This window comes from Phodopus roborovskii, unplaced genomic scaffold (genome assembly GCF_943737965.1).
Source record: "Phodopus roborovskii unplaced genomic scaffold, PHOROB, whole genome shotgun sequence".
In the NCBI taxonomy this organism is placed as follows: Eukaryota; Metazoa; Chordata; class Mammalia; order Rodentia; family Cricetidae; genus Phodopus; species Phodopus roborovskii.
The window spans coordinates 13,154,554-13,182,235 of NW_026126485.1; the positions used below are offsets into that span (position 1 = coordinate 13,154,554).

The 27,682-nt window shown below is 39.6% G+C and overlaps 1 protein-coding gene across 1 annotated transcript in view; it reads left to right on the top strand.

The window, feature by feature from the left end:
* Nucleotides 1-27,682, top strand: part of Taf3 (TATA-box binding protein associated factor 3) — a 148,262-nt gene that overhangs the window by 114,107 nt on the left and 6,473 nt on the right. Inside the window, exons 4-5 of the mRNA XM_051194835.1 lie at nt 3,099-3,181; nt 27,359-27,608. Coding sequence (XP_051050792.1) covers nt 3,099-3,181; nt 27,359-27,608 — 333 coding nt within the window. The remainder of the gene's footprint in view (nt 1-3,098; nt 3,182-27,358; nt 27,609-27,682) is intronic.

Sequence of the window (27,682 nt, forward strand, 5' to 3'; positions counted from 1 at the left end):
GATATTAAAGGCATGTGCCACTATGCCCACTTCATTTAACTTTTTTACAGTTAGTCATAAATAGCCCACTTTTTGGTTCATAGTAACTGTCAGATCATTCAAGACAGCAACAAAAATCTAGCTATTTAGTTGAATGAATGAAGGTAAAGGTTAATTTCAGATTCATATAAATTCACTAGCTTCCCATAAAGAAAAAAGAAAATACCATACAGCTAATCCTAGCTATGACACCAGTATTTATCAGTTATCGTATGATACCTTGGTAAAGAAAAATAAACAGCTCCACTCAGGACATGCATACTACCAGGACCCAAAGAGTGGTCAAGAGCCAAGGAACTGTATTGTAGAACCAGAGGTAACTTTGTGTCAAGAAGCTTGGATTTAAGTCATTTATTTACTAAATTTGCAACCCTGAGCAAGCCTTATATTGTTTCTACGTTGTTGTTATATGGGGAGAGTCTGCCCTCCATACCTACCGTGTTGAGTTTTGAAGATCAGTTGGATGATATAGGGGACTGATTCCTTAAAATGCTGGACAAATCTGTTAAAGTTATCACATAGAAAAGAAATGAGCCAAACATAGTACATTAGTAAAGCAGATTTTTTTTTTTTTTAAGGTCACCACCTTAACAGCTTTATTTTTAAAACAATAGCTTTGCCAAGTGAGGTAGTGCAGGTCTTTAATTCCAGCACTTGGGAAGCAGAGGTGAGTAGATGTCCATAGTGAGTTCTGGGCCAGCCAGGGCTATATAACAAGACCCTGTCTCTAGAATAATGACTATATATTAAAAAAAAAAATTGAAGAGACAGGCGTAAAGAGAGTAACAAGATGCAAGTTAAACAGTGAAAAATACATGAGATTGATAGCCAGAGGATGGAGGGCAGATAATTTTTTCAAGATAAGAATTTAGCACATTTAAAAATTTAATGAAAATAATTACTAGAGTCAAGAGGCTTGATGTAAGTTATGCTTAGGAATGGAGAAGGTTCTTAAGAAGTCTAGGAGATGGCCTTCATACTTGGGGCACAAAGAAGTTTGTACATTTATAGGCAAAGAATTCACCTTCCTCTGGCCTCAATATTCTTTACTTTTTATTGAGCAAAAGCTAAAAAGAAATCATGGCAGGGCTTTGAAAGAAATGATGGTTTGGAATCACAGCTTCATATTCAGGCTTAAGTGTTTCTTAAGCACTTACATGTCACTGTGATAGACATTGGAAAACAACAGTAAACAAAGCAGACATGGCTTCAGTGGTATTTGAGTGAGCTGGAAATCCAAATAAACTAATAGCATTAAAAGCATCCATGAAGTCAAAAAGCTTTTTAAATGTCCCTTTCTGTCATTCAGTGCTCCAGAGGCTCAATTTGGGTTGATCCTAGAAGGGTAATGTAATAACTGTTTAGATAAGCATTAATTCAACAGATGTTTATTGAGCATGCCCTACATGCCAGGCAGTGTTCAAGAGAATAATTGGGCAGACTTATATGATAATATGTTTGTAAATGAACTGTTGGTAGAGAGGGGTGTGTGTGTACATATGCATATATATATGAGAAAGTAGTAGATAAGATCCTTATGCAAATAACTACCTGATATAATGCATTGAACAGTACTTTATCCATTTCCCTTATAGCCTCATATGCTTTCATTATTGTTTCATTCTTAGGCTTCACATATGTAAATCGGTGTTTGTAGATAGTTGTCAGGCTTAGCAATGACATATAGGCTTGCAGTATTCCAAGACAAGTTAAACATCTGTCAGTGCTTGAGCCATTCCCAAATGACAAAGAATAATCCCACCAAAAATTGCCTGTCCTCTGATGTAGATAAGAATTTGGGACCATAGAAATTTTGTTTGTTTGTTCAAAATATTTATTATGCCATATTTCCTTAACTAATTGTCAAGAGACCATGAAATGTCATACTAAATTTGTATATTTTCTTTCCGACTATAGCTCAAATGTTTGTGAGGTCCTAAACTTCTTCAGACGTCATTACTTTCACCATAAATCCTTTCTAAATTGAGAAAGTGTGGCATACACACACACACACACACACACACACACACACACACACACACGTGAATTTCCGGTCTTTTTATAGTGAGTCAAAAATAGAATTACATAGTACTATAATTATGGTACTTAGTCTTCAGATATAATAAAACAAACTTACAGTGAGGATTGCATTCATCAAAGCCCATAAGTAGATGTTGTATAGGGAAGATCTTACAGTAAGCCTTTTTGGTTATGTTCTTTCTGGCAGTTATGGAGCTTGAGAGATTGCTCAGTGATTAAGAGCCTTGGCTGCTCTTCCAGAGGACCCAGGTTTAGTTCTCAGCTCCCACATGGCAGCTCAGAACTGTCTGTAACTACAATTCTAGATCTAATGCCCCCTTCTGACCTCCACAGGCACCAGGCACTTGTGGCACACAAACACATGCAGACAAAACACTCATGCATATACAATAAAAATAAGTAAACCTTTAAAACTAAGTAAAAATGTGGCAATTATGTAAATATTCCATCAGATGCCATAATATCCCTTTTTGTGTATGTACAGTGTGTAAAACAGTACAATAAAACTAAAGAAATGACCACAAGGCAATAAGCCAGAAACAACTCCTATATTAATGTGATGCTGGTAAAGTTTGTAGACTATATTATGTGTCAAATAGCCTTCAGCTATTTAGAAACATGTACTGGGGCTGGGGAGAATACTCAATTGATACAGTATAAGCCTAAGTACCTAGGTTTGATGCCCAGAACAGAGATAAAAGCAGAGAATCAGTATGTGCACCTCTAGTCCCAGCACTGGGGAGAGGCAAGTTAGAGACACTTGGAACCCTGAATCTCATTGGACACCTTCATCCTAATGGCTGAGTTTCTGCTTCATTGAGAGGACTTTCTTCAAAGAGGTTAGAAAATGGGTGAGGAAGACACCCACTGCTACCTCTGCCTCCCACATTCCCATCTATACACAGCACACATGTACTAGCCATGGCTTTTTACTAGGTTTATGGGGTGGGGAAGTAGAAGAGGTAGGAAATACTTCAGGAAGAATTGTTTTCTTCTAACTAATGTACTAACTTCCACAGATAAAAGTGGAGCCCGTGATCCCAGCCCCAAGTCCAGTTATCCCCAGGTTGACTCTGCGAGTTGGCGCTGGCCAAGACAAAATGTAAGTATGAGCACTGGGAATTGGTGAGACCTACCTTCTCCCTGCTGTCTAATAGAGCAGGACTCTGCCAGACTTCCAGGTATGAACAGAGTCTATACCAGACAGCTTGGTATCGTTTTTATTGGCTTCTTCCAGGTAAAAGTTTTTTTTTTTTTCCCTTTGCTTAACATATAGGAGTCTACGCTCTCCCCCCCTTTTTTAAGGTTAATATATGGCAGTATTGCTGTATAGTTCTGAGGTCCTGGCTACCTGAAAGATAAAAGATTTCACCCACATGTGTGCAATGTTAACCCTTCTCAGGAACACATCATCTGTCCCTGGCAAAGACTAAAGAAAGATTCAGATGGTTGAAGAGAAAATAAGGAATGTCAGTCAGTGTTTACCATTTGTCTGGATTTTAACACAGACTATCTTCCCTTTTTTAAATAAAGTGTTTATATTTTACGTGTGTGGGTATTTTGCCTGTATGTATGTACACCACATAAGTATGGGTACCTGCGGAGACCCATTTTTCTTTAAAGAAGATTGTTTCTTTAGTTCGTCTTTTGGGGAAGTGTTAAGACCTACAGTATTTCTTATAGGCAGGCTCCTTATGCAATGTGAAATATTAGTCTCTTTTGTAAATTATGTTGAAATGTTTGCTCTAAAGAGCACACTGTGTGTGGCATTTCAATGAAATTTATGAGTATAATTTATTATTTTTTCCTAGTAAATGTGAATGTGGAGCAGTTTGCTTTGGAAACAGTCAGATATTAGAAAGAAAGCAGAAGGCTTTCAGTTTCCACTCAAATTTGGTGTAAAAGTGAAAAGACTTAAGAACTTATTAGGTAAAGAATAGAATGTTTACTGGGCATAGTGGTACATGTCTTTAATTCAAGCACTTGGGAGGATAGTCAAGAATTCAAAGCCAGCCTGGACTACATAGCAAGACCTTATTTCAAGAAAGAAAAACTAGAAAGTTTGCCTTTTTATTGAAATTTTACTTAATATTTTTTATTATCCTTTGACAATTTAATACATATATGCAATGCAATTTGATCATATACAACCCAATTCCCCATCATACTTCCTTAGAACCCACCCCCAAAGCCTCTCACCTCCCTGTCCTCAGCTTTTTGTTGTGTTTAAGTATCTCACAGTTCAGTTACTGCCACTTGCACATGCATGAATGTGAGGCCATCCTCAGGAGCAAGAACCTACTAGCTGGTACCCACAAAGAAAAATGACTCTTCCTACCCCAGCGACCATGCACTGACAATAGCTCCTCAGCTCAGGGTGGAGCCTGATGAGCCCCTCCTCATCCATGCTGGAATGTTAACTGGAATGTTCTGTGTAGGTGAGCACACCTGCTGTGAGTTCATGAAAGTAGTGGCCATGTCATATCCAGAGGAGAGCCTTTCACAGTACAGCCTGCATTGAACCGCTCTTAAATTCTCTCCTCTACTTCTTCCAAAATGCTGCATAAGCCTTGGCAGGGACAAATGTGTGTATCTAAATGCCTCACCTAGGGCTTAGTCACTTCGCAGCACTTTGACCAGTTAAAAGTCTCTGCACTGACTGCTGCCTACTGCAGAAAGAAGCTTCTCTGACCAAGGTTGAGAGTGAATGAAAAGATGAAGTCAAGGAGGAGGACATGAGTACTCCTAAAGTACAAGGAAGAGTTATTGTAGACAGAAGGGAGAAGGCAGGCAGAGGGAAGAGTTTAGGCCAAATTTGGCCAGCAGACTAAATTGGAGAGGACATGGGGAGAAGAGCAAGAGAGGCCACAGGGCCCAAGAGAGCATTATAGCAAATTGAATGAGTTATGTGGAGATCAGGCTGAGAGGAAGGGAAGCAGAAGCCCAGCCCCTAGGAGGGAGAGAGAGGCTTAGGGTAGGGGATAGAATGTGAAGTGCTGGGAGGAGCCAAGGGTGAGTACTGACTGATGATGGGAGGGCTGGCTGGCATCTGCTTTGATATGTTAATAGGTCCTCAGCAATTTGTTAGGGTTTCTGAGACCTAATAGAACTGCACTATTTATGGGTATAAACATAGTATTTAGAAGGCCATTTGACAATGTGTTCATTTAGTAACACAACAGTGGAAGATTCCCCTACCTCCATCCAGGGCCTGTGACATTCCCAGCCCTGGGCTCTTTACAGGTTTACAGTGCACAGGATCACTGTTCTCAGTTCATTTCATCTTCAGGTGTATGTACTTGCCTGTCAATTCTAAATGTCCTTCAGTTAGGAAGTCCCTCAGATAAGATGGCTTATGATGAGGGGTAAGATAAAGAGCCAACATGCTTTTCAAGGAAGTATATGTTCCTCTGAAGAGCTAAAGGACAGGGTCCATATGCTCCTGTCTGTTTTCTGAATGATTTCCACAGCATTCTTCTTTGTTGTGCCAGTAGAGACCAGGACAACAGGTGGTTCTACTGCTGACAAACAGAAAAATCTTCCAAAACTATTTCAATTCCACTCTCTTTTATCCTGGTATCTGGTGTACCCATATCCCTGAACTTACTGAGGAAGATAAGAATGCACCAAAGTTCTAATTCAACAGTAGCACTTACCTATCATACAAAAACTCTTGGGGTCTACACTTTGGAAAATCTCCTTGGAGATTCTATAAACTGTCTCATTTCTCTAAGGGAAAATGTTCTTGTTCATCATTCAAAACATCATTTTACCAATTCATATGTAATTCCTATTTTCTCCATAGTTCATGAGTCTTCCAGAAGCTTGGCTTCTTCCCTTTAGAGAATTAAGATTTAAAATAGCATTTCTAGTTACATCCATCTCTCTGCCCTGAAGCATCTGTTGGTAATTCTGTTGGTTGTCTATTGTGTTTTCACCTTTCAATAAATCATTCATATTCCTAAGAGACTGGAAGATGTGAGGACTGGATCCTATTACTCTGGATCAAAATGACCAGCTTGAGGGAAATTCGAATAGTCTGGATTCTAGACAAATTACCCTCAGAAGTACAATGTTACATAATATGTAACTTGTAGATACTTAGAAAATAACTGCCCTGTTTTATGAACAATTAAGTATTTGACCAAGGCAGTATAAAAGTGTCCTGGGCAAAGAAATTAAGTGTAACACATTGCGTGTTAAATTAAAGTCAGAGGGAGGTAGGGACTCAAGTCTAATAGAATTTTATATAAATATCAATTCAGTAAATACTTTTGAGGATGCAAAGGTCTAAATTGGGGGTTAGTAAACTCCAGTCCAGGAGCCATATTCAACTTACTTCTTGCTTTTGTACGACCTGCAAACTAAGAATGTTTCTTGTGTTTTTAAGTGACTGGAAAACTTTAAAAAAAAATATTCTGTGGGGCTATAAAGTTGGCTCAGCAATTAAGAGCACTTGCTACTCTTCCAGAGGCCCTGAATTCAGTTCCCAGCACCCACATTAGGTGACTCACAGCTACCTGTAGCTCCAGATCTGGGGACCCGTACCCATGTGCACATACTCATAAAAATTTTTAATCAGAAACTTAAAATATTTTTGTGGCACATGAATATTGGGTAACATTCAAATTCTAGCCATCTTTTATGGTAGCAGGGTAAGGAACTATGCTGTGGTATAACCTATTCCATGGCTGTAGTAACATAAAAGTAGGGAGTTATATAAATGTGTGTCTAGTTATTGTTTGTGTACACCTGGGGGTGAGCTAATACTCTTTTAAAGTGAAATTAATGAGCAGACTGGGATTCAAAAACAAGGGCGTCTGTGTATTCCTTGGGGGGTTGTTTATTGCTGAAGGACCAAGTCTTTTGAAATTATGAGAGAAAGAAAAAGCTTTACAAGGTTCAAATTATACCCTCCCATCGGAAGATCTTTAAGACAATATTTAGTTTCTAAGTCTTGAAGAAGTTAGGTCTTCTGCCCTTGATCCCCAAAAGTGCTTTGTGGTTAGAGAGGGTCCTCTGTTCTCTGTTAGTGTTCCTTGCAGCAAGACAGCAGTAATTTGTTTTTCTCTTTGTTTCATGTTCCTCAAAACTGTCTTCTAGAACTACCAGTACCCCTTCCCGACAGTGCTAAAATTAGTACAACTTTATAAAAGACCCCAGATTCCTTGGTCATGTCTACTAGTATTGGATATCCAGAGTTCCCTCCAGTCTACATTGAAGTACTAACCCCAAAACTACAGTTTCAACTATGTGCATGAGAGAGCCACACATTCAAGTCCATCGCTGAAATATCTAAGTCCAGGCTCAGCCAAGTCAGGCTTTCAGTTTGCCCGAGAACCTGGAGCTGTGCTGGTCAGGATCCTGGAGTTTCCCCAGCAGATGTGGTGACAAGGAAGGCGTGGAACTCATTGACAGCACAAAGGTCCTGTGTTTGTCACCCTGACCGTACTATTTGCTGGCCTACTTTATTTTGAGCAAATTTAGAAAGGATGGCTAACAGATGGCATTATCCCAGTCCCTTTCATAAAGAATGTGAAGCAAAGTAATGTAACCATTTGTTAGGGACAGAGTCTCTGTTTAGAGAGAATTGTCAGAAGCTATGTGTGTTGGTGCACACTTTTAATCCCAGTGCTCTGGGAGGCAGAGGCAGATAGATTTCTATAAACTTGATACAAATTCAGGTCAGTCAGAGCTACAGAATGAGACCTTGTCTCCCTACCCTACCCCTCAAAAGCAATTGTCAAGAAAGAAACATGACAGGATAGGGCCAGCAGGGTTTCTAAGTTTAAATTTCTGAATATTTATAAATCAAAATACAGTTCAGCCTCATGGAAAAGGTAATTTCCATATGGTAAAGTATTAATAAAAATGTAACATAAACTTGTGCAAACTTTGAGGATGAATACTGATTGAGAATGACCATTCTTCCATCATGTTTTTCAAATGCCCTCTCTAATGGTGTCCTGTCACAGGGGCTAGGGGGAGCATCTTGCATCTTCCTCCATCCCACATATCGCACTGAGTACTCCGGCTGGTCTTGACCTGGGATGTGGCCATGTGCCCCAGCTTTGAGCCTCTGCCTTTTCCATGTACTAGTCTATACTTCTCCCATAGACAGGCTCCTCCACTCTCAAGGAGAGTGTACAGCTAACTGTACAGCTGCCTGGGCAGTGATGAGCCTAGTAGATCGTAATGTCTGCTCTCAATGAGAAGACGAGTTCCCTTTGAGACATGGTACTGGGTAGTTTATTTGACAGGTTTCACCATTTTCTGAAGTTAGGTTTGAGGTATTTGGGGGGGCTGTGTTAACACTGGAGATTTTATTCTGCTGGTGTTTTGATTTCCACTAGCAGCTGAATTGGTTTGTGAACTACAGAAAGTTTTTTTTTCTTTCCATTCTCCAGCCCGCTAATGACAGAGGTGCTGAAAATTTGATGTAGTCTTGTTTATGTCATCCTGGTTTTTACTACAGGTAGTAAGGTTTTGCTTAAGTTTGGTGGGACTTTTTAATAGTTGTACTATTTCAGCCAGTTCCTCCTATGTACTTTGAAAATTAGAGCTGAAGTTTATTAATCTAAAAAACAGATTTGGTATTTTAAAACATAAAATAGATCTGGATACTTGTCTCTGCATTGCCAAACTTTTAGTAATAGAAATAGAATAATAATAAGGAGATACAAAAGTAACCATTAAAGAATACTTACAAGCAAAGTAAGCATTTTTCTGTTTTAAAATGTAGCCAGTGCCAGTGTACATGGTAGCATGTGCCTGTAATAATTCCTCACTCTTGAGGGCTGAAGCAGGAGGATTACTGCCTGTGCTGTAAAGCAAACCTCTGTCAGAAGGGAAAGGTGGTAATTCCTGAAGGAAGGTGGGCTCTCACCAGAATATAGGACAAGAGCAGGCGAAAGGAACAGATGCCTTTTGTCATAGTTAGAAAAAGGCAGGCAGTTTTCATCCTACATAAGGAAACCTAGGACAGGGTAACCACGCCTTTGTACAACATGGCTTTCTAGAACCAAATTCAACATAGCCCTTCAGGCTAGGAAGGCCTCTTAATTTTTTAATTTTAATATTTCCTCTTTCAAAAAACAAAACAAAAATAAAGCTGTCTGATTTTCATTTTTAATTGAGGTGTCCTGCCCTGGTGAAATTATTATAGAAATGGAAACATTTTCTGGATATTTCCCATGTTTTAAGATAAATAACAGGAATGATGCCAAAAAGAAATCCTAAGATTGACTATATTCAGCTTTTTTTTTTAAATTTTATTTAATTTTATATAACAGTCCAATTAAATGAAAACAAACATTTATACACAATATTTGGTAATTTGGGTGTCGTTCTTTCCAAACTACTTCCTGCTGGTAAGGGGCGCTGTCATGGGGGATTCGAAGAAGATTCAGAAATCCTGGCTATAGTCTGTCAGGCTGCTTTGTCCAGCTGTTTTGAATGTAGGATCACCTCGTACTCTGTTTCAGGTGGTATGGCTTGATCAAACCACATTAGTCTGGAAGGAATCCACATCTTTTCATTTTCTGTGGAAACAAAAATAGAAATCCTTTTCCCCAGTAACTTGTCCTTCAACTTAAATTTTGGAGTCAAAGCATTTTTTTTTTTTTAGTTTAATATATTATTTTTCATGTCGATCCCAGTTCCCTCTCCCTCCCTCCCTCCCTCCCCCCCAACCCTCCCTCCCTTCTTCCCTCCCTTTTTACCCTCTCTGCCCTCTCACATGCACTCTAAACACCTTCCCCTCCCATCCCCCCACCCCAATTCAATATGTAGGGGAGTGCCATCCAGTTGGGGTCATGTAGATCTGACAGGTCCTGTGAAGTAGGGACTAGGGCTTCTCTCCTGTCTTTAGATTAAGGCAGTTATCCCTCCATGGGGGATATGTTCGCAAAGTTCTTTTGTGAACCAGGGATATATCCTGGCTCCACTGTCTGAGGTCTCTTAGACTGCTCAGTCCTTCTGGCTGAGACCCATAATCAGGGGGCCCTGAGTCAGTCCCATGCTGGCTTCCCAGCTATCAGTCTAGTGGCCCTTAGCTCCTCCTTGTTCAGGTAAGCTGTCTGAAAGACACTTAAGAAAATGCTCCACATCCTTAGCTATCAGGGAAATGCAAATCAAAACAACTTTGAGATACCATCTTACCCCTGCCAGAATGGCTAAAATTAGAAACACCAGTGATGACTTATGTTGGAGAGGATGTGGAGAAAGTGGAACACTCCTCCACTGCTGGTGGGAGTGCAAACTCATACAGCCATTTTGGAGATCAGTATGGCGGTTCCTCAGGAAAATGGGAATTAGTTTACCACAGGACCCAGCAATCCCCCTGTTAGGCATATACCCAAAGGATTCACATCCATGCAACAAAGACATCTGTTCAACTATGTTCATAGCAGCACTATTTGTAATAGCAAGAACCTGGAAGCAACCTAGATGCCCCTCAATTGAAGAATGGTTAATGAAGATGTGGCACATCTACACAATGGAATACTGCTCTGCAGAAAAAAATAATGGTATCTTGAAATTCGCAGGCAAGTGGATAGCACTTGAAGAAACCATCCTGAATGAGGTAAACCAGTCACAAAAAGAGGAACACAGTATGTACTCACTCATATATGGATTTTAGACCTAGATCAAATGATCACCAGCCTATAATTCACATCACCAGATGAACTAGGATACAAGGTGTATTCTAAGAGATTCATATAAAGTCCCTCACAGAACTGGGAAGGGGCAAGTCCCTCAGAGCTCAGGTGAAGTGGAGGAGGACAGCGAATGGAGAGAGAAGTAGGAGAAAATGAGGGGGAGGAAAGGAAAACATGTGCGACCAGGAATATTGAGCCTGGTTAGGAATAGAAGATAGGAAAGAGAGAGAGAGAGACAGAGACAGAGACAGAGAGAGAGAACATAAAAGAGGGAGTCAATATTGGTTTGAAGATAAAATTGAACACAAAGAAAGGTCGAGAGAACTATAAGACTGCTCCCAACTAACAAGTTGAGCTTACATGGAAAGGCTATCATAAATGCCTTTCTCGGAGAGTGAGATCAACAACTAACTTCTCCATGGAGCCCTCAACTAATGCCTGTTGAAAACAGGATCAAACACCCATACATAAACACTGAGTCGAACTAGAACCCAGATATATTCAGCTTTTTTAAGTGCAATTTCAGTCTTGTAAAGAGTGTGTCTGTAACTTTAAAATAATGTCTTTTTAGTGCTAAGCATTGCTACTGATCATTTTCCTAGTTGCTGAGTAGCTGACTGAGGACCCTGTAAAGTCCTCTGTCTTCTCCTTGTGATCATCAGTTGTCTTGGGGCAGCTCTTAGCCACCTGTCACAAACAGGTAGTTAGACACTTCAGCCATTTCTGTTTCTTTCCAGAGAGCTCTGATCTTTGTACATTACATTACGTTACTCTCGTTTTCTCTGACCTAAAATTATGATGAAGTCTCAATATAATTTCTTCCCCTTGAGCATTGTAGTATGCTCACAAACACCAAAGATGCAGTCTGATATTTAAGAGAAAAACTAGTCTGCTGTCAGAACAACCAGCTTTGGGTTTGGGGAAATGCTTTTACGACCCAGTAAAACAAGTGGAAAGATTATAATCAAAGCATTTCCATCTTGCTTGTAAACAATTATAGCAGTCCTTACAGGGATGCCACATTAGAAGACTGAGGAAAATTTACTGGATTCCATTCTAATGCAATTAGAGCTAATTTTGTTCCTTAAATGAATAAAAGGTCAGCCAGTAAATCTAGCTTATCTGGAGTCCAGACTTCAATAAATTGTTTTATTTAATTTGTTGTAAAAGATCTTATCCTTAATGGGTCTAGGTCTTATTAGTTCACTTAGGTTTTAAAATATTTATGACCACCTTTTTAGATATGATTTGAATGATAGTTGGAAAGTTTCTCTCCACAGCTTTATCAAGGCCCAAGATCGCTAATTGAATGAATATAGGAAGGTACTTAAGATTTGTTATCTGGGGAAAAAAAAGGCTGATGTGAACGTCCAGAATTTAAATGTTCTTTAACCTGTGACAGGCAGAGATAATTTAGCTGTATCATGGTAACCTTTCAACTACTATCTGACTATAAATCTCTCTAAAGATCAACCTGCTCTCAGTTCAGGTATTTATAAAACAATATATGCCTATGGATGGAAACGTTTAGACCTCCTATTATATCATTTGTGTTCTATATTTCCTGTCTATCCTGTTGCAGATTCAGATACTTACATAAAGATTTTGGATACCTGGAATAACTTGTTCGTTCACCTTTTCCACACCTACCTTGGGAGCTTATAAAGTGGATATCCACATCACGACAAGGGTTCTGGGACTGTTTTCTCTTTTGTTCCTAGCATTGTGGTCTCATTTCTGCATATAGAACTGACAAGCCATGTTGACCTATCTGAATTTGTTCTGTGGGGTTCCAGAACTGCATGTCATATCCCCTTGTAGCTTATCTTCCAAGAAAGACCACAGCAGCATTCTTACTGACCGTTAAGGCCCGCTCTCTTCCTATGCCTTCCATCACCTCATGGCTCCTCGCTGCTCTGGGGCCTTTTTCTCTCCTGCTCTTCTGCTATGTGCCATTCTTCCTTTCTCTCGTGTTTTCCTCCAGCCTCATATCCTCATGGCAAACCCTCCTCTCCCTCAGCTGCTCTCTATCTGAGAGAAACCTGAGAATTCCCCTTTCTGCCTTCCAGATCACCTTATTTTGTTCAAGCTCCTTCACCCACTGCATCCTGGTTTCTATCCAAGAAACTTCCCTAACTTCTGTTTTAGAGAATTCTTTATATTTCTTGAAAATGCATTTATACAATGTATATTGACCATATCCATCAGTTACTATCTCCGTCTACTCCCAATAATGCCCCATCACATCTCCCACCCAGCTTCATGTCCTATTTTTACTTTTTTGATTATTAATAAGCCTCAAAATCCAGCTAATGTTTCCCATATGCATGTAAGTATCTGGCCATCCAGTGAGGCATATGCAACCCATCTCCATGGCTCCAAAAGATAGTAACTTCCCTTATCTCAGCAGCTACAACTGTCAGTAGCTACTCAGTTTTGGGTAGGTCCTTGGGGGTCTCTCACCATCCATGCTGGAATTTTAACTGCTATGAGTCATGTGTGCAGCAGTCATATCATACCCAACAATCAGCATTTCTTACCTTTCCGCCCCATCTTTGAGCTTTTACATTCTCTCCATCCCCACTTCCTTGAAGTTCCCTGAGCTTTAGATGGTGGGAGATTGCTATAGATAACCTAGCCATAACAGCCATAATGTGGCACTTTAACCAGCTATGAGTTTCTGAATTAACCACCACCCACAACCAAAGAATCTTTTCTAACCAAACAGAAAGCAATACAAGTCTATGGGTATTTGGAGCACAGTTTGATGGCCTGGCCATTTAGCTAAACAACATTGTCCTCATCCCCCCCCTTCATCCCCGCCACCTCTCAGGACCTGTGACCTCCCCAGTCCTGTGACTTGCTCCTAACTTTGAAGCACATTTGCAGTAGTAAGCATGGAACCATCCCTTCTGCAGAACAAGATCAAGTGTCTAATCAGAATGCAGTTGGCTGTACACATAACTGTCATGCTAGTAGGCACATCTTGCCTGCAGGTCAGTATTAAAGAATGCAGGGTCTAGTGCTGAGTAAGAACTTTTGTTCCCCCTATATAGCACCTCCTGATACCATGTAAGCTAGCCATCAGAAATTTCTGGTCAGTCAAGGTTGATTTCTCCATGTCCTGCAACCGAAGTGAGTGGTGTCTTCAACAACGGAGTTTTAACATCTAGTTATGGTAGACAGCCAAGAGCCTGGGTTTGGGGTTTCTCTGGAGCTTCTTTGGCCTGTAACTAGTAAAGAAGGATCCCATGCCTGACAATGAAATTCTTTTTTAGTAACCTGTATCTTCTGGAAGCAGCATTTGTTCACCCATACAGGATACTTATAAAACATTTATTACAATTAGTGAATTTCTGTAAGGTTTCTTTATGTACTATTCCCACTTAAACCTTTAACCTTGAGCATATACCTCCTGTCTTTTCATGTCACCTACTATCCACTCTAGTTGAATTATTTTCTTGGATTAGAAGAGCATAGATTTCCATGTAGCTTTTTCACACACCCTTCATTTGCAAGGCTTCTATTCCTTTTTATTGAGATCAGTGCAGAGAGCAGGCTGAGTCCTAATAACATTACTCCTCTCTGCTCTTCTGGGGCCTGTTGCCCATGAAACTCTTTATCATCTCAATTTCTCCCCACTTGTCTGCATCTCATTCTCTTACTGTCCCTTTTGCTTTTTCTTTCATGTACTCCCTTTTTTTATACACCTTCCTCTCTTGCTCCTCACCCCTTCTTACTCTATTCTTACTCACTCTTTATGTTTCAGTGAAGCAATGGTTATTACACATCTTTTTTGTTCATAATATTCTACTCAGTTAATGTTGAGAAAATTTTGCTTAAATGGGCCAGTGCCATTGTCAAGCATATTTTTAAAAAAAACAAAAAACATGATGGTGTCTTCCATGCTGGCTCTTCCTGTTTCTTACATGCTGGTGATGAACCTAGAGCTTCTGTTTTCAAGCCACTGTAAGTCTTAGAAGAACTTGAAATAAGACTAAGACTGAGTCCTAGCATTGGAAGATTGTGTTGATTTTGTAATACTGTGCTGAACAAGCAAGCTGTCTTGCTCCACATTTCTAGAACTGAACAAAAAAAAAAAAAAAAAAAAAAAAAAAAAAATAGAAATAAAAGATCCTATCCTTTGGTCTTTACCGGATACCTTAGCATGTTATGTCTTTTGGATACAATCAATGGCCCTTGTATTCAAAAACCATTTAAACAAGTACTGCTATCTGTGGTAGTACTGAACATATTTGGGGGTAGGTGGGTTTTTGTTTTTGTTTTTTTTTGTTTGTGTTTTGGTTTTTCGACACAGGGCTTCTCTGTGTTTTTGGAGCTTGTCCAGAAAATAGCTCTTCTAGACCAGGCTGGTCTTGAACTCACAGAGATTTGCTTGTCTCTGCCTGCCAAGTGCTGGGACTAAAAGCATGCACCACCACAGCCTGGCCCTTAACATCATTTTTAAATCTTTTTTTTTTTTCTAATTTCAAAACTAATACATGGTCATTATTTTCTTTAAAGAGTTAACTGTGGGCCAGTGAGATGGCTTGTGGGTAAAGGTACTTACCATCAAGCACCCACATGGTTCGAGGAGAAAACCAACTCCTAGAAGTTAACTGACCTCCACACATATGTCCCCCCACACACACACACACAAAATATATGTTTTTAAAAATTAAGTTAACCCGTTTGGGCTGGGGAAATTGTTCCGTTGGTAGAGTGCTTGCCTAGCATACACTGAGTTCTAGGTTCAATTGGTAGAGTGCTTGCCTAGCATACACTAAATTCTAGGTTCAATCCCTAGTATCAAATTAAACCAGGCATGGTAAGACGGGCCTGTAATCTTAGCACTAAGAAAGCAGAGGCCAGAGGATTAGAAAGTTGTCTACCTACATACTGAGTTTGAGGCCATCTAAGAATACATGAAATCTTATTATGATGATGATAATGGTGATAAATAGGAAAAGATGAAACCTTGTGGTAATGATGATGATTGCGTGAAATGTTATCATCATAATAATATGATAATAATAACAAATAAGTTAGCTGTTTAAAATAGTTTAGATAGCTAAACCCTCTATACCACAAATCTCATCTTTCCTCCCAAATAACCAACACTAACTTGAGTATTTATTTCTCCAGTTTTAAAAAATAGAATAAGCATAGACACTATTCTGTGGCTTTCTCCTACCTCCTACCCATAACTAGATCATAGGCATTTCATGTACTTTTATTTTAGTTCAACTATTAGAACATAGGACATGAACCAGATTTTGAACATAACCATAGCATATATTATGACCTGGCTATGATGCACTGTTTAATCTGTACATGGTCATGTGAGTTAAAGCATAGAGGAGCAATGACAGTAAGTAATAATACCAGGTTCATTTGTTTGGGACCAAGATGAACAGAATGAGTAAATCACAGTTGCAAGTGCTAAATGGCCATGTTCCCCATCACTGCCACCATTAAGCCATTCAAAGCCAAATAAGTCAGGCACAATGTTTCTACTTTTTTATTGTTTTCATCATTTTATTTGGTCAATAATAAATACAAAGACATTAACATTAACCTAACAAATTTAGGTTACTGTCAAAGAGCCTTATAAAATAGACTTTTAATTGCCCCTTCTGCTATTTTCTGGCCTCTCTAAAAGCATAAGCTGTCTTTCTACACACAAGTACACATCTGTCTACCAGTATATGTGCTTTAAATACTGACATTGCTCATTTTTTAATAAAAGATGAAATATGGCTTTTCTTGCCAGGTGGTGGTGACACACACTTTTAATCCCAGAATTCTGGTGGCAGAAGTTTCAAGCCAGCCTGATCTACCAAGGCAGTTCCTGGACAGTCAGGGCTATACAGAGAAACCATGTCTCCCAAAAAAAAAAAAAAAAAGATTTATTTTTGTATATTATTTATGTGTGCTGGGGATGTGGGTGAGATTTGCCTGCTGAAACTGGAAGAAGATGTCAGATCTTTAAGAGCTGAAGTTACAGGCACTTGTGAGCCACCACATGTGGGTGCTAGGAACTGAACTTAAGGGCAAGTGCTCTTAATCACTGATGTATTTATACTTTTTTAAATTATGTATAGGTATAGTGTATGTCCACATGCAGGTGTGTGCATATTAGTGGAAGTGCCTGCAGAGGCCACAGGTGTGGGATTTCCTGGAACTGGAGTTCCGTTGGTTGGTTGTGAGTCACCTGGGAACCCAACTCTGATCCTTAGACCAGCAATAAATGATCTAATTGCTGCTGAGCTATCTCTCCAACTCTTTTTTGTCTTACTGTCTCACCAGGGGGCACATGGTAAGGTTTATACCTTTAAAAAATGTAAAAGCAGTCATTTCATTAGACCTTGTGAAATGCCGGAATTTTTTTTTTTAATGTGATCATCTCTTAGGCATTTATTAATTGAAACCTTTCAATGAATGCACTTTTCCTTGGTTATTTTGAAATGTAAATCAAACAGGAGAGGGCAGATAAATGCTGACTGAATTTCTCCTGTTGCTGTCTTTAGAGAGAGGAGTTGATGGAGCTGATCCAGATTTACACTAAGTGACCATGGTTGGATTTAGTCTATCTCTTCCCCACCCCACCCCACCCCCACCAACCTGTTTCCTTCTCCTTTCCCTTACTCTTTTATTATTTTCATTTTCAGATTATCTTGTCTTGTCTAATGGTAATCCTTTCATGTTGTCTGTTAGATTCAGTACAGTCTCATCAAGGTTGAATAGCTTCTGTGTATTCCCTGTGTATGCCCATTTCCACAGACCCCAAATTAACCATTCTTCTAAAGAACATCCATTAGTGGGGTAGGAATCTAACTCTGACACTAGAGGCACCCATTGCTACTAGAATGTCCTAACTTCTAGACCTTTGCAAGGGTCAGAACTACAAAATAGGTATATTTGTAAATGAAAGAAAAAGCCAGGCAAGGATAATGGCTCAGTGGGTAGACTGCTTGCTGTATAAATTTTAGGGCCTGAGTTCAGATCCCCAGCACACTTGTAAAAAGCTGGGCATGGTGCCACACAACTGTCATCCTAGGACTGGACTATCTCTGGAGCTTGCTAACCATTCAATCCAGCCACTGGGCCCCAGGTTCAGTGGGAACCTTGTCACAGAAGGAAGAACCTTGACCTCAAACTCTTGCCTCCAAATAGACCCACATGGGTGAGCACACCTGCACATACACCCACAGACTTTTACAACACACAAACACACACACACACACACACACACACACACACACACTATATAGTAAGCTTATCAGATTTAATCTCAATTTATTCTGTGAACTTTTTACATATGCAGTCTTGAATGCCAACACAAGTGGTGCTTGTTCTTCTCTGTAAGAACTCTACAAAGTACCCTGCATATGACAGTACCACTATTACTGACAAGACTTCCTAATGAATTTAAGGCTTAAGTCTTTTTAATTTTTTAGATAAAATCAGTTTATTTTAACTCACAAATAAAAGCATTATATAGCTAGATTAAGGAAGCCACTCAGACACTGCCAGTGGCTGGTAAGATGACTCAGTGGATAAAGGTTCTTGCCACCCTTGAGCACAGTGACCTGAGTTCTCTCCCAGGAGCCCATGTGATGAGAAGAGAGAACCAGCTGCCAAAAGTTGTTGCACCATGGCATGTTCATACCTCCCAGTACACACATAAATAAATGTTAAAGTTAAAAAATAAGAAGTTAAGATTTTCTTCTCCTTGTTTTTTATTTTGTTTTTTAATGGGGGAGGGTAAAATTTTATCACTGTTGGATTTTTTTTTTTACAATATTGTACTTGTATCCAAAGAGCTGTAGGTACACCATAGTCACAGTCACACTCCCTCCCCCCATTATTCTCTGTCATCCACTTCTCACTCTTGCCCACTGTGGTGGTTTGAATAAGAATGACCTGTGTGGGTTTATATATTTGAAGGAAGAGATAGAACTATTTGAAAAAGTTAGAAGGACCGGGGAGTATGCCCTTATTGGAATGGGTGTGGTCTTGTTGGAGGAAGCGTGTACCTGGGGATGGACTTTGAAGTTCCAAAAGCCATGCCAGGCCCAGTCTCTCTCTGCCTGCTGCCTATGGATCAGGATGCATCCCTCAGCTACTGCTTCAGTACCATGTATGCTTCCATGATGATAATGAACTAATCCTATGAAACTGTAACCATGTCCTGTCCCCAGTTAGATTTTTTTTTTTTTTTTCCAGTTGCCTTGCCTATATTGTCTCTTTGTAGCAATAGAATACTGGCTAAGACATCTACCTAGTCCCAACTAGTACCCCTCCTTCTTATCCTATGTCTCTCCTTCCTTTCTTCCCTTCTTCCTTTTTCTCGGGGGATGGGGGTGGGGTAGACCCCATACAGGCAGTCACAGATGCTGTTTATTCAGGCACATTGTGTCCAGAAGACAGTGTTCCATGTGCTTCTCTTCAGTTCAGTTCCTACAGTCCTCTCTTCCTCCTTTGCAATGTTCCCTAGGTGTTCTATCTGGAGTCAAACACAAAACATTCACTATTCTTAGCACTTTGACCAGTTAGCAAATCTTGCTTTGTCATTGCCCAGTGCTAAAAGAGGCTATTCTGACCAAGGCTGAAATACTAATCTATGAGTGTAAATATGGGTGTTTAAAAGAAAGTTTAACTATGTGTCCATTTGTTAAAACATCAGTAGTGGTAGTCTCTAGTGTTGAGTCTTTCCAGGCTCCCAGGGGTGCTGTCAGTTATTTGGGGCCAGCTTGGGTCCACAGGCATGATGGGACTGCCCCAGGAGTGTGGCCCGTGTGGTTCCCATTGGTTTACTTTACTCATCATCTAAGTGGTCTCTCAGTCCCAGGAGAAGCACCTTCCAGGGCAAATATGTGTTTCTTCCATGGAGTGGGCCTCAATTCCAATCAAGAAGCTATGGTACCCATGCACATATCTTGCCATACAGTACAGTGTTTTAGCATGGAAAGTATACAACTGGTTGTGATTATTAATGGCCCTTCTCCACCAACAGCCTGCATAACATCTCCCCACCCAATGGCACTAGTCAGCAGAAATCTTCTTAACTTGGTTTCTCTGTGTCCTATAGAGAGAGCACATCTTCAGCAGCAGGTTCTTACTCTATAGTTGCACTGGGCATCCAGGAACAGCCTTTATTGCTTTAGGGGCTTCTGAAGTTACCTGGCCAATAGCTAATAGCGATTTGCTCCCCTTGGTGTTTGTTTTTACTCTGCTATATCAGCATCTTAAGTCTCCTGAAATGATGTTTATCGTTATAATTGACATGCTAGAGGATTCGTTAATTTCTGCTTACTTTCCAGTCAAAGACAGCTCTTCAAAGTTAATTTTTTGAGCCAGGTGTAGAGGCATCTACCTGTAGTCCCTGCACTTTTGTGGCTGAGGCAAGTGGAACCCTTTAGTTCAAGGGTAACCTAGTATACATAGCATGTTTCAGGCCAGCCAGTGAGACCCTGTCTTAAAAAGCAAATTGATTTTCTTGTTTCTAGAGATCATTTACCTGACTCTGAGGTCAAAAGTATATTACAAAACATATTCAGAGATATTTTTGCTTCTTCCCTTCCCTTTTATATAGCTTACTGAGAGCTTATCACTTCATTTTCATTAGTACCATTATCGCTCTACTGGATCTTTTTGCAAGCATGATGAAATGTTCGTTATTCATTACTTATCTGAATGTTAGTGCCCTTTTAGGGTATTTTACAGATTTTGAACATTTGACAATAGGAGTATAATCATTTGGGCCTCTCCCTTGGAAACAAGATTCTATAATGGTGATGTTTTTCTCTAATTACTTCATGCAATTTGTTTCATTTTTCAAATAGGTCATGCCTGCATTAAAAGATAAAATGTTTGCTACTTGATGTGTACTTGGGCTATGACAAGATAAAATACCCGTTTTATGAGACGATGTAAATATTCAAGAGGCAAGCCACAAGCTTGAGGAATTAAATTCATTTATCGTTGTCTTATAATTATATGAATGTTAAAATTTGAGCTGTGAGGATCAAGAAGAATAAGGAGTAATGATTGATTTGAAGAATCAACATAAAACTGATTCTCATAATTGTCTTTGGGTATTTGATCAACGTGAAGTATGGAAATGACTGTCTCACTGTTCGGCATTTTAAGTACCAATGCTCTATAACAATTCCTCCCAAGTTTGGAATATTTACTTATATGCCTAAGTTAGAAAAACGGGAAAGTTGGTGTATTTGTTTTTCATTCCCACACAACAAATAATACTGAAATTTAGCCATTTAAAGCATCAGCGCTTACTTCCTGGGTGTGCAGGGTTTAAGCAGTTCTCTCTCAGGCCTTTGGAGCTGCTGACCAACACAGCATCATCGGAAGTCCTTAGTCTCTCATGAGCCATGAGCTGCTTTGTAAAGCGGCTTGTGCACATACAGACACAGCGGCTGGCTTTCCTTAGTGAGTGCTCCCAAACAGACCTAGGGGTGCTGTGGAACACTTACGGCCACTCTTGGAGATCACCCATAGTGACTTTCATATTATTTAAGTCTGCCCCTGTGTGAACAACACACTGACTACATACATGTTTAAGCCAGGTATATCTGGGGCATTCCACAAAAGTGAAAAAGCAAAAATACATGTTCATGTCACAAACCAACTGTGAGGCTTCACAGCAATATTATTGTAAAATTTCAGTAATTTTTTTTCCCATTTGTTGTGAGAAGAGATTCATTTAGTATATGTGAGAATGTGTTTCTTATGGTGGTGGTGTGTCTAAAATCTCAAACAATTAGAAAGAAGTAAATAAATTGTGATGAAAGAAATGTATTTTTTCCTCAAAGTGATTTACATTGAACAATTTCTGTGTTCAGAAGGTCACATAAAATCCATAGGCATGATCACCGTACTTTTTCCCTATGGTGTCATATCACCATTTAAAAATGGCCATTCACTGTTAGGGTAAATAAGTAAGCCATTGTGAGGGAACTTTTGAACTGTGAGAGCACTTTAGTAGCCAGTTATTTGGACTTTGTTAATTTAGATTACTGGTTTCATAGTGTTTGCACACAATAGCTGAATAATGAGGATCATTAAACCTCCTGTGCAGAACACATCCAAATTGTGTTTGCCTCTAACCTTGGCGGCTTTGAGGGGCTGGGAGGCAGGGCCTGGCTCTTTATTGACTTGTCAAGCTGTGAGTTTGCATTACAGCTCATGACCCCATCTGTTTGTTTCACCGATTTGGGGAAACAGGTAAAGAAATCCCTCTGAAAGTCCCTCCTTCTTTACATTTGTATGAATAACACCAGTGTTTAGAGAAGTTAGGACACTGTGACTAAATCCTCCAAAAGATGTAAGGTTAGCAGCAGAGCCACTGTGGGGCACAGCTGTGGGCAGTATTGCTTTCTCTGTGAAAGGCTGGCGGTCACTAAACAGGAGCCTGGCGGTTACTTTCTGTGCAGTTTAGTAGGAGGGAAAGAAAGGGCAGCCAGAATCCAGAATCACCTCTACAATAAAATTGAGTATTTGTATACTTCACCTAATCAGTGCTGAGAACGTGTATTATGTTGGACTGCTTACATGATTTTTCATATTGCTAAAAACTAAATAATAGAAAATCTTTCTTTTAAAAATTGCTTTTAAAATTGTATAGTCAACTATCCTAAGTCACTTAGAACCTATAATCGAAATAACTCAAACTCTCTAAGAAGCTTTCCTTTGAACTTCAAGAGCTGGGAAAGTAGGTCACTGTAGTAGTAATATCATGCTACCCTGACCCCTTGAAAGTAGAGTTAGGATAGTTTGTCTTGTAAACTAAGTGCCCATTTTAATAACTTCTCTGTCTTTGTCTCTGTCTTTCTCATACACACACACACACACACACACACACGCTCACGCTCTTGCTCTTATACCAATATATAAATGGCCTTACACTAAACCTTACTCTTGACGATCCTACTGCCTCTCACATCAGCACACTGAAGATCTAGCACATGAACACATGTATCTTCTGTAACAAACAACATCCAAACTATAGCAATATCTAAAGGACTAATTTATTATTTTAGTTACGCAGACAAATAGCATAGTTATCAAAGACTCTCTTCCTCACTTTCTTGGTCTTTAGGCTATTGATTCCCATTAACAATGACACAGTCATATATAACAATGACAGTCATCTGTATTGTCAAACCCTTTAACTTAACTTGGGGCTTTATGTCCAATATTTATAACTAAACTGTGACCAAACTATCATTTTGTTTAAAAGTTCCTAGAAACACTATATATATATACATATATATATGTATATATGTATATGTATATGTATATGTATATGTATATATATGTATATATATATGTATTTATATATATATATTTACTTTTTCATTATTTTTATTACAAGATTTATATGTTAATTATGGATATGCCAAGGAAATGTACCCTGTAATCCCAGCATATAGAGGCAGTTTCTGATATATGTGTGTGTATACGTATATATGTATATGGGTACATATATTCTTTTGAACTTTTTTGTAACTATGCACATAAATATTCATGCTTGTGTTTTTCTTCTTAGAAAACTTGGATTTTATTATATATTACCTAAAAGGTTTTTTTTTGTTGTTGTTTTTACTTTGGATAAAAATAACTGTGTTACCACTTCAAATAATGTGGTATTTTGGAGCAGGGTCTTGCTGTATAGCCCTGACTGTCCTGGAACTCACTATGTAGACCAGGTTGGCCTTGTACTCACAGAGATCTGTCTACCTCTACCTCCTGAGTGCTAGGACTATAACACCTGACTAAATAACATACCGTACACTGAACCAAAGGGTTAACATTGCACCACTGGCCTTGCACACCATCCTTTAAGGTTTAAAAGTCCTTCAGAAGGGCCACGCCAGCTACCTCTCCCTCTCCCCCTACTGACCTACAGCGCTGTGTGTTTCCAGGATTTTTAATCTTCACAGTAAAGTCATTTTGTCATCGTGACCACATTTTCCACTACTGTGTACATTTGTCCTATCTATTGTAATTCTGCTGATTCAGTTTTACTTGCTGTGTCCTTTCCTCATAGTGGACTTGCTTTTATTTTTAAAAGATGCTGTTTGTTACATTAGTTGCTTTTCTTATTGCTGTGACAAAACACTAACCAAAGGCTGTTCAAGGAAGGAAGGGTTTCTTTTGCTTCACCATTTGAGAGGACAGTCCATCATGATGGGGAAGCTGAGGCAGCTTTCAGTCATATTGCATCCTCATTGAAGAAGCAGAGAGGATGAGTGGTACTCAGCTTGCTCACTCCAGGACTTCAGCCCTTGAAATGATGCCAGGGCCACCCAGCAGTGCCCTTCTGACCTTCTTCAAACCTTCCTGGAAGCACACATATAAACACATCCATAGATGTGTTTCTGTAGTGATTTAAATCCAATCAAGATGACAATGAAAATTAAGCATGGCATCTGTTAACAGGTAACAAGTTCACTGTTGTTACATTAGCTATCTTTTTTCAGTGTTAGGGCTTGAACTCAGAGCCTTAGCTACACACAGCAAGTACACCATTAATTATGTTCTAAGCCCCTACTTTTAAAAAGCTTTTTTTTTAAAATTTAGTTTAATATGTATGCTTGTGGGAATTTTGTCTGCATGTATGTCTGTTGCACCATGTGCATGTCTAGAGGCCAGAAGACAGCATTGGCTCCCTTAGGATTTGAGTCACAGACAACTGTGAGCTTCCATCTGGGTGCTGGGAATTGAACCCTGGTCCTCTGAAAGGACAGCAAGTGCTGTTAACCACTGAGTTATTACTAAATAAATATATTTTTAATTTATTTATCTAACTTTTAATGTGGTGAATATTTAACTTTTAATATGGTAAATATTGATAAATATATACCTTTTTATGTTTCTTAATAATTTAGAAGAATGTAAAGGCCAGCTGGGTGTAGTGGCACACACCTTTAATCCCAGCCCTAGGGAGGCAGAGGCAGGTAGAACTCTGTGAGTTCAAGGCCATCCTGGTCTACAAAATGAGTTCAAGGATAGCCAAGGATAAACAGAGAAACCCTGTCTTTAAAAAAAAAAAAGGCCAAAACAGTTTCTTTTAGTACAAGCCTGCAGGTAGCAAATCCTTGGGTCTTGGGTTTTCTTTGACTAACATGTCCTTATGTCAAGTTATTTCTGTAAAATTTCGAAAATGGAATTTTTTTTTTTTTTAGCATATTGGTCTTTTGTTTCACACTGACTTTGAGTCAACTGCCATCTATTTGTTATGTGAAAGTAGTTGCTCTTTTTACCTCTAGCTGCTGCTCAGGTTTTTCTCTGTTTTGCAGTATTGCTTGAGTGTGCTTTGACTAAGGTTTCTTTTTTTTTTTTTTTTTTTTTTTTTTTTAAAGATTTTATTTACTTATTGTGTATACAACATTCTGCCTCCACGTATGCCTGCATGCCAGAAGAGGGCTCTTTTGCTGTAGACCTGCATAGTGTTACCAATAACAACCACACCACAGACTCAGTATTATGTTACTCCAGCCTTTAATCTTTGTGTTGACAAAGAAACCCTGTCTCAAAAAAAAAAAAAAACAAAAAACAAAAAACAAACAAAAAAAAAAAAAAAACAGGAAGTGGGGGGGGTGGAGAGTCAGAAGGAGAAGAGAAGGAAATAAAGAAAGAATCTCCTCCACCAATTTTTTTTGTTTTGGTTTGGTTTGGTTTGGTTTTGGCTTTCGTGATGGGGTTTCTCTGTGTAACAGCTCTGGCTGTCCTGGAACTTGCTCTGTAGACCAGGCTGGCCTCAAACTCACAGAGATCTCCCACCTCTGCTTCCCAAGTGTTGGGATTTAAAGGCCTGCACCACCATTACTTTTAAATTTAGCTTCAGGCAAGTTCTCAAGATAAGGACAGAAAGTAACCAGATTCTTTGGCAAAATATCACAAGAATGGCTACTAATATTGTTCCCCATTCAAGTCTCTTGAGCTGGGCCTTCGTAGTTCACTCCATTTTCTAGGCTTCTATTAGAATAGCTTACTGGGTGCTGCTTAGAGTGTTCAAACACTCTTCTGATACAGACTTCCAAAATAGTAACATGGTGTCTTAAAGAGACACCATGATCATGGCAACTCTTACATTTAATTGGGTGGCTCACTTAGAGTTCAGAGGTTTAGTCCATTACATAATAGATAAATGTAATAATGTTTGAAATGTTAAGCTGGCAGGAAATGGCGGGAAGCAAGGCAGCATGCAGGCAGACATGGTACTATAGCTGAGAGTCCTTACATCTTTGTCCAAAGGCAACAGGAAGTGACTGTCTCACTGGGCATGGCTTGAGCATATATGAGACCTTAAAGCCATCCTCCACAGTGACACACTTCCTCTAACAAGGCCATACCTCCCATTTGTGCCACTCGCTTTGGGGTCCATTTTCTTTCAAACCTCCACACATGGTAAAGTGGATGAGAGGCAACCTCCCTCTCTACCAACTTCTGTATTAATTACTTTCTTTTTGCTGTGATCAAATTTTATGACCAAGTCAGTTTACAAGAAGAGCTCATTGGGCTTACAGATCCAGAGGATGGAGCTCCATTATTGTGGAGAGGCTTGGCCACAGTAGCAGGCATGGTGGTTGGAGCCGGAAGCTGAGTGATCACACCTTTAGCTGCAAGCATGGAGCAGACAGGGCAAACTGGAAGCAAGATGAGATAATGTAATCTCAACTTTCCCCCAGTGACAGCTGTGCCATCTAAATCTCCCCAAACTGCTTTCAACTGGAGACCAAGTATTCAAATACCAAAACCTATGAGAGGCACGCTCATTCATATTCAAAATTAAAAAACAAATTATAAAAATATCTGCCAGTTTGGGGCAGGTTGGCTTCTGGGGAGGAAGAGATCCCTCTTAAATTAGCACGACTCCACAGTCCATGATGGCTCACAAGAAGCTACTCAGAAGTGACACAGCCCTTCTCACAGTTTATCACCCCAGAAGTCGATTGACACATATAAAGTCAACAAAGGGGAGTATATAATCTAGTTACAGAAAAACACAATCCATCTATTACACATCTGTGAAAAACACATGTGCATTGATTGTTACGACTATCTCTACATATCTGATCACTGAGGGACAGTTGGGAAAAATGAAAAGCTAGCCCAAGTTGCGAGACTAATTGATGATGGTCTGTGAATTTTGAGTTCTTTAACTGTTTCTGGATCTGCTTAAAAGCAGATTTTGCAAGGCTGGGGATATAGCTCAGCTCTTAGAGTGGTTGCCATTCATGCATGAGACACCGCAAAGCAAGTAAGTAAGTAAATAAATAAATAAATGAATAAATGAATAAATAAGTAGGTAAGTAAGGATGGCAAGGGTGCCTGCTACACAAGCCTGACAACTTTGTGTTTGATTCCTGGAACTCGAAAAGGAGAAAGCCATCTCCCAGCAAGTTGTCCTCTGACCACTGCATACCCTAAATAAATGTTTGCTGGGTGTAAGTGTGTGTGTGTGTGTGTGTGTGTGTGTGTGTGTGTGTGTTTTCAGTAAAGTAAACCTATTTTGCTTCTAGACAAAGGATTTGCAGTAACTTTGAATATGTGATATATTTTGAATTTCACTTTTCTTTCCTTGACAGTGTCATCAGCAAGGTGGTGCCAGCTCCAGAGGCTAAGCCAGCCCCTTCTCTGAACAGACCTAAAACCCCGCCTCCAGCCCCAATCCCAGTTCCTGTGCGCGTGAGCCCTACTCCTCTACCACCACCACTCCTCACCCAGGCTGCAATGTGCCCAGCCCTGATGCCATCCCCAGCTCCTGCCCTCTCTGGAGTGGGGAGTGCCAAAGCCCCAGTGCGGAGCGTGGTGACAGAGACGGTCAGCACTTATGTGGTGCGTATATTTTCACAGTATCTAAGAATGCGCTGATTCTGCAATGTTGGCTCTCACAGGCAGTACTTGGTGAA